General features: G+C 31.4%; 2 protein-coding genes across 2 annotated transcripts in view; both read left to right on the forward strand.

Annotated features, from left to right (window-relative positions):
- LOC119831406 (endocuticle structural glycoprotein SgAbd-5-like) overlaps positions 1-1,050 on the forward strand; it is a 2,372-nt gene extending 1,322 nt beyond the window's left edge. Inside the window, exons 2-3 of the mRNA XM_038354734.1 lie at positions 275-414; positions 703-1,050. Coding sequence (XP_038210662.1) covers positions 275-414; positions 703-913 — 351 coding nt within the window. The 3' untranslated portion in view covers positions 914-1,050. The remainder of the gene's footprint in view (positions 1-274; positions 415-702) is intronic.
- A 4,743-nt stretch (positions 1,051-5,793) lies between these two features.
- Positions 5,794-6,451, forward strand: LOC119831407 (endocuticle structural glycoprotein SgAbd-5-like). The gene is made up of 3 exons (XM_038354736.1): positions 5,794-5,924; positions 6,005-6,117; positions 6,209-6,451. Exons 1-3 carry the CDS (start codon positions 5,916-5,918, stop codon positions 6,432-6,434), a joined length of 348 nt encoding a protein of 115 aa, XP_038210664.1. The 5' UTR covers positions 5,794-5,915; the 3' UTR covers positions 6,435-6,451.
- The last annotated feature ends 1,962 nt before the right edge of the window (positions 6,452-8,413 follow it).

Below are 8,413 nucleotides of genomic sequence, written 5' to 3' on the forward strand. Positions count from 1 at the left end.
GTATGCTAATATACTTGTTCTGGAACTGATATATTTACCCGTGTTAAAAAAGACATTGTTTTCATCAGGAAAACGTCGATCAAAATTCCTCATTTTTTGTCTTAAATAAACTAAACAGAATCCTGGCTTGAAAGAATTCCGTGTATAAAAAAGAAGCGATAATGCATCCGCATTGAACTTTACGGATTATGTTCGTTTTTTATTTGCTGCCATTTCTAATAAAATGATGCTTGATTCTGACTCGTTAACCTTGACATATGGTATTCACATACAGGTAAAAGGTACGCGTCTCAGGTGCTTTGTTGCTGTATTCATTGTGGCTGTCATCAATTATTGGCCAAAGACCTTTGGACTGGACAATTTAACGAAGAAAAACATTTACAATAACAATGGTTTCGGACAATATAGTTTTGAGTAAGTGAAGCTGTTTGCATGGTACCAATGGCTTGTATTGTCATAACCCTCGATTATTTGCTTCATCTTATTGGGTTTTCATTAAAATACGTATATGGAGAAGTTGTGCATTGTTTCAATTTTTCAATTCCTAATCAGTTTTTATATCTGTTTTTATGTTTGCTCATTTTATCATTAACGACTTTCGGATTTATTTATTTAAATAAAACAAAGATATGATGCATATACATAGAAAATAAATTATAGCTATGAACCCAATAATTGGTAAAAAGGAATATCTTCTTCTAGGTTCGAAACATCGGATGGAACTTATCGTCAAGAAGATGGCGGACTCTTTTTCAATTCCCTTGGTGTCAGTCAATTTGCAGTACGAGGAGAATACCGTTATAAGGACCCTCAAGGAAAATATCATGCCATGAAATATATTGCTGACGAAAATGGATTCCAACCTGTAGAAAATGATGATATTCGGGTTAACGATAGGAGAATTGTAAAATAATAGTTGTTATGTGAATGGAAATATTTAATTTCAGAAAGCGTGATCAACGAGTGATTTATTAGTGTGTTATTGGACACACTGTAATGCAAAGTGCCGAGGTCAAATCAGACATTAAATAAAATAAAAATGTAATGTAAGAAGGAATTATTCAAATTTTTACATAAACTGTATATTACATATTTATAGCTTTTTAATAAAATTCTGGTGTAAATACATAAATTTCAACACTCTATATCATTTTGTTTGTTATTATATTGTAAGTCATGTATTGTTGTTATAATAATAAATATGTTTACTAACAAATAATTAAATATAAAATGAATACAATGATGTGTGCAAAACGTAATAAATGTGTATGTGTGTGGAGTATAACAAAATATATGTAAATTAGTATAAATTATTATTACACACTATTCACACAATATATTTTTAAATAAACAGCTTCTTAATCTAAAAAATTTCATGCATTATCAAACGAAACTAAACGATGTTATATACTTATAATGTATCAATTTCCGGAACACGTCGTAAACAAACATTTTATGGCATTTATATTAAAGCAACGTGTTTTATAACTAACTTATTGCGAAGCTATTATGTAGGTTTGGAAATACCATTTGCGCGTGACAACAGGTTGAAGACAAGACGTTTAGTTTAACTAAAAAGCTATAAACATGATGTCGGAATATAGATTCTACTTATTAGGTTACATTGTAAGTAAAAATGACGTTGCTTTTATCGTTAATGACCACAATAAAGTTCTCTTCGTCCCTAGATCCTTCAAGTGCTAATAAAACGAAGTAATGGCGTAATTTATACTTAGTGAGTAATTTTAACAGTAATGAATAGTCTCTTGTATGATTTGTTGACATGTTAAAAGGCTTATGTAATATTATTTCAGTGAAGACGTTGAGTTAAGAAGAATATTCCCAAGTGAGTTTCCACAAGATACAATAAGGAAAAGTGGGGCTTCACACCCAGAAGTATGTGATTATATTATATGTAATATTTTATACGTACGCAATTGTATTAGATTTTTTATCTATTGAAATCCCAAAATGAAATATATAATTTAAGAACATAGTAAGTAGTAGGAGTAAAGGTCTACTAAGTTATCGACTAACTTCGCGACTTTGTTGAACATCTAGCTTATGCAAAATTATAGAAAAATAAAGAAATAAATTACATTAAAGAGGTTGAGGCTATAAAAATGATCATCATTATTCAGAATAAATATCAAGGATGTGTAATATTAAGCATTTTACTCTATTTCTTCCAACATTTGAATAAAAAATAACATAAATAATAGCGACAACTGTTCTTTAATGTCATCATGTTTTAGATTTTCCTGTCATTCTTTCGCTTGATTATCTTATCTCCTCTTCTGTATTGTGAATTACAATAAACATAAAACAATATAGTTTGTGTCTACTATAGATAATAGATATTAATAAATAGGTATATTTAAACACAAACTAGGTCAATACGTCATATACTTATTACATCTAAATTATTATTTTTAGCATTTGGGACGATATTCGGAGTTAAAAAACTATTTTAAATACCCCAAATCAAATATGAATGCACACTTTGAAGAACTCGCATGTTTTGATGAGAACGGTAAAAAGGTAATTAGGAATGAATTTTTAAATAATGTGTTCCTATTAAATAAATCAACGATAATTCATTTGAATTAGTTTAAATATTTTTATGCTATAATTTATACTTAGATACATGATGCAGGTATGCAGAGTAGACTTGGATAGGTATTCTCCCGAAGAAGATCAATATTTGATGTCTTCAGGAACGGAAAGCCATTTGGATAGACGCCGGGTTTTTTGCATTATGCTATTGTGCTTTACTGAAGATGAATTAGACAGAGTTGTTGCTTCGTTTGATGTTGTTTAAATATTTTTAATATAATTAAACTATCTGCATCTAAGACCTCAATTTTTATCTCCTAAAGCTTATTATTTTGTGAGTTTGATTGTTGAAACTACAAACTATCTCAATAAATGTCTTACACTAGTAAGAAAACAAAATTATTCCTAAATGTCAGAAGCAAGGGGTAGTCATCCGGTTAGTATGCTAAAGTAGTGAAGCATATTTAATATCTATCTATATATATATAAAATTCTCGTGTCACAGTTTTCGTTGCCATACTCCTCCGAAACGGCTTGACCGATTCCTCTGAAATTTGGTAAGCATATTGGGTAGGTCTGAGAATCGGCCAACATCTATTTTTTATCCCGATATTCCTACGGGATACGGACTTACGCGGGTGAAACCGCGGGGCGCAGCTAGTTATAAGATATAGATGAAAAAGACAATGATTTTTTAAAATATAGCTAAAACTATATAGCTAACTGTCCTATATAGGTACGCAGGACAGTGAAATTACAAAATAACCAGGAACTGCAGGTGCTGATCACTAAATATTATTTCATAATAGTTATCAGATTCTTAAAATGTCGTGATATCTTTAATTTTATGCTAAACTATAATAAGGTAGGTAAAAATAATATTTTGTACAGACAATATAGTATATAATATATTAGACAATTTCTTAAGACACTTGTGTGTAACTGACCCCGCCTTTTTTGAATACTATTCGGCGCATACATACCAGTGATAAGAAAGCGCATATGCACAAAAATAAGAGTTGATAATTCCGTTCTCATGACTAATAAGGCTCCACCATGCTCAGCGTTGCATCGACCCACAAATTATACTATGAAGCAATCACTTCACAATCCCAAAGACAGATGCTCCGTACGCTTGATTACCCAGTAATCTTTCGTTTTCATAAATTCAAACGATACCGATCATTACGGTCTTTCGTCAGGTTCAAAAATACATTAATGTTAATGGTCGAAAACAGAACACTTAGTTCATAAACTTTCAACACCTTTTAAAATGTATATATACATATCGTTTCCTTTGGTTTTATCCATCGCCACCAATTTATAAAATATTTTATATTATTTTTCCACAAATATACTTTTCAGAAATATTACATTACAAAAGCAGGTATACACGATATTTTTGTTTACATTAAAAAATACCTCATCATAATACTAGTATAGAATGTGTACTGATGATGCATTGCAGAACAAGGCCTGTCTACAAATTTTTGTCGTTATGTCAAATATTTACCGTTTCTTATATAATAAGATGTCATGGTGATCCTAGGGTTATGTCACGTAACCTTGTGAAGTACCAGATTAGGTTGAAATATATTAGAGAATATCGTAATAGTTGAAAGATTGACCCAAAAATAGCAAGGAAGGCAGTATGGGTGTCGGAGGTCAGACGCGCGTGTCTTCGGTTCAACAGACTGTGACGTAACGCGACCGGTCGAAACCTATACCGAAGACAATTTATACTTAAATTACAATCATACAACTAACATTGTGAAATGGATCTGATAATGTGATATACCCTCCTTGATTTCATCACAATATTTTCTAGGCTATCAGAAGATTAAACGTACTAAACAATGGTATAACTAACTCTGAATATTTTTTCTCTTCTTTTCAGACTGTAAGAACACCTACACTGAATCTTGAACTATTTTTAATCCAAATCTATGTCTCGGTAAAAGCATAATAGATTAGTCAAACAGTCATATAAATTTTTACATTAATAAGGATCATAATTATTTAATTGATATGAGCACATACCTACACCATAGGAAAATTCCCATAAAGATTATGTTTTTAAAACCTATAAGGAATCAATGGTAGATTATAATCTATCAGCGCAGAACACCTTGGCCTTTCTAGTATACCTATTATTACAAGCGTAAAGATGAGATTTGTCCATTTATTAACACACGACACGTGTAATTTTAGCTTCGTAAACTTTATTTATATGTAAATAAGACCTATTTTATAATATAATATTCAAAATGATCATCTTCACTTTTAAAGGCCGCGCATAGACTGATTGATGTTCCCACAACCTTTCAAGAATTTATGCTATCTGTGTAATGAGTGTTCTAATAGCCATGTACTTACCTTAATTTGGTGAAGTTTTAATTCGTTTAACTTTATTACAATTGCCAAAATCTTGACCTCCGTACCCGTATTGAATTATTTAAGCGATGATGTAAACCTTTAGACAATTTTGGTAGACCACTTGACTTTGATTTGATTTAAGTTGACAAGAGTTGATTACGATTTATGCTAAAAGTTATACTTATGCTTAATGCATTACCTAAACAATGAAGAAAATATAAATTTGATCTTATTCTAATTGAGCGGAAAAAACCCCTATTAAATATAAGTATTATAATAAGTAACGTTTTTTGGTAATGCATTTTATATACTCAAAATTGCTACAAAGTATCGTAATTTTTAAGCTCGTACATTTACACACTATTATTATCTTATTGCGCTTGAATTTACTTTAATAAGGTTCTCATGAAGATAGCAACAGTTGTTAATTAATAAGGTGCTTTGTACCAAACACATAAAAATATTGCCTTCCGTATATTGCTGGGTCATGTTAAAACAGTAGCATTTACTCATCACATATAAAACGAATTTAACAAGATGTGAAAGTACTGGCCTTTTTAACGTATTAAGCAATTACGTTATGGTGGATAAAACAAATTGTTGTCCAGTAAACGTTTAATAACACCGTATTGTCTGTGTTGAGGGTAATAAATTACCTTTTGCAATGGTTATTAACATTGACATTTGTAATCCTATTATTACATAAGAAAAAGACATAGGTCATATTGGATGTTTACCAACACATACAACGAAGAGGCGCTTACAAACACTGACAACAATAAGCTCATCTCGACATGGGATGACAGACTCGAGATGTTTTGCTTAGCGTATAAGAAGCTCCGCGACGCGATGGCAGATATGCAGTGTTGCAATCTAGTAATAGAAGAAATACTTACATATATAAGAGGTCCGTTTGAAGACGTAACTATCACACACACAAACTATTCTTTGAAGAAGACGGACGACGAAACAAAAGAAAAAAAATGAAACTGGTCAGTGGAGTGATAATATAATGGATACAGTGATTTGAGTGCTTTGAGCTGGAACTAACATTGCCCCATTCCCTTTTCAGTTCGTGGTTTTCGCCCTTGTAGCCGCTGCTTCTTGCGCTCCCCAAAACCCACAGGATGTTCAAATCCTGCGATACGACGTCAACAACGCCGGAATTGATTCATACAATTTCGCGTAAGGATCACTTAAAATAAAAAAAAAATAGATACTAAATATATATGTGGGTACATACTTTTACGCCAATTAAATAATACAATAATTTCAGGTGGGAGCTGTCAGACGGTACTAAGCACGAAGAACAAGGACAGCTGAAGAACATCGGCACGGAAAACGAGAGCTCTGTTGTTCAAGGCCAATACGCCTGGGTTGGTCCTGATGGTGTGCAATACACCGTAACTTACATCGCTGATGAGAACGGTTTCCAGCCTCAAATTCAACAGGGACCTGGCGGAGCAGTACCGTCAGCTGTCGTAGCATCACTATTAGGATAAATTACGCGAAATAATATCGAATATTGTAATTATTTAAATGCCTGAACCTGTATATAATATTTATATACTGATTCATTAATCTTTTACCAATTGTATTATAATAAAACATAATTTTGTTTATACAGTTGTCTTAATTACTGCCCTGTACTGCCCTTGACTTGTCATATAATTTAAGCTTGCTTAAAAAGACTAATTGCTGATAAAAATAATCCATAATTTTCTAATCATTTTTAATCTGGAAATTATGTTTACTGTTGTAAGTTTAAAGGTTAACTTATATTACATTTTGGTAGACATTCATTAATTTTTTTTCTAGTCATAGTAGTTGATTTATGTTCCCTAATAATATCGCTTTACAGCTATATGCAATTGAGATCATATTCTCGGACCTATTATAACGTTTGGTGAAGACATCGTTGCCCCTCTTTGATGTCGTTTTACAATCACATCTTATTGTAACAACCGAATATCTAATAATTATGATAAACTATTTGAAATGTTTTCAGATCCAATCAATTAGCTAAACTCATTCAACTTCACGTGGCTCGTAAATGATCAGTGAGTACTTATTAAAAATTAATTACGACATTAATAGTCTCGGCAAGTCAAAGTACGTAAAACACTGATTCAATTGGTATGAAATTACTAAATACTTTAATATGATAATATTAAAGCAACACAATCGTACTATCTGCCGAACCATTTTTGGTAAATCAAATAAAAATGCGTTAAACAGTAGATTTAGAATATAAAAATAAATTTTAAACAATAGCATTATTTGCATGATGGCAAGCCATTAGAAAAATATCATTATAATAGACTTTCGATTTAAATCGTTCTTTTACTTACTCAGTCACATACTGATTTATAAGTTTCTGTAGTCAAAGGCTTACCTAATTCATGCCCATGATAAGGTTATGTGAAAACGAAAGCGGCAGAAAAACATAGCAAGAAGAAACATGCCTACCATGAGTTTTCCTTTTATTATTTATTTTATCTTCACAACTAGCTGATGCCCGCGGCTTCGTTCGCTAGAACTTTAAACGTGAACAAACTGGAGGCTTTGAGTAAAATTAGGTTTAAGGTATAAATACTATACTGTTCATTCAGAATTTCAGCAGATATCTGTATATCAACAACATAATCCAGATGTCGATTATTATACTTAAGTCGACAGAAAAATCCCATCAGTCAGAAATTTTTGTTAAGACATAATTTCTTTATTTTATGTTATAGTTTTTTATGCCATCGTCGGCAATGCAGAGGGGTGGCCCAGATTCACGCCGAAGCGTGCTCGACTCCCAGATACAAAAGTGTAGCTAGGAGTTCCATATCAGGTGTTCCAGATCTTCCAATTGCGCTCTCAGCAAATAATGCTCATAAAATATGTTACAATATGCCACAATATTATAACATATATGATAATTTATATAATAAGAATATAATATAATAAGTTAAATAATTAATAAGTTACTTGTTACAATTTTTGTATATAGGTGGTCCAGGTGTACCAGTTTCCGAAATAAATTTTACTCTATATATTGCCCACACTTAATACCTATGCAACAAAAAACTTTCATTTAAGTCCATTCAGTCATTTCGGAGATAAGCGTCTACAAACAGACAAACAGACACTTTTTTATTTCTGCTCTATTACAGTTTTTAATTGCTATCTTTTTGGGGTCTTCGTTTAATTATTTTTTTTTCTTATAATTATTCAATGTACGGACACAGCCTTTTTACAGTTTTTTTTCATATGTATGGATAAGTTTTCAATCCAATATTAATTTATCATACAATGCAAGAGTCGTTTGAAAATGATTTAATAATAAATATTCAACGAAAATGGCATGCAATGATGAAGAGAGGTGAACCTTCACCTCCTGGCATTAATAATATGTGTTCTATATACCTAGTCTTGCCATAAATATTGTAATAAAGAAAAAAGAAAATTGTTAACTGCAAATAACATTTATTAC

Source organism: Zerene cesonia, chromosome 13, assembly GCF_012273895.1.
Source record: "Zerene cesonia ecotype Mississippi chromosome 13, Zerene_cesonia_1.1, whole genome shotgun sequence".
Taxonomy (NCBI): Eukaryota; Metazoa; Arthropoda; class Insecta; order Lepidoptera; family Pieridae; genus Zerene; species Zerene cesonia.

What these genes read in the sequence shown, in the direction of transcription:
- LOC119831407 (XM_038354736.1), top strand. An exon ending in ATTGATTCATACAATTTCGC is followed by an intron (nt 6,118 to 6,208) that starts GTAAGGATCACT and finishes CAATAATTTCAG; the next exon opens with GTGGGAGCTGTCAGACGGTA.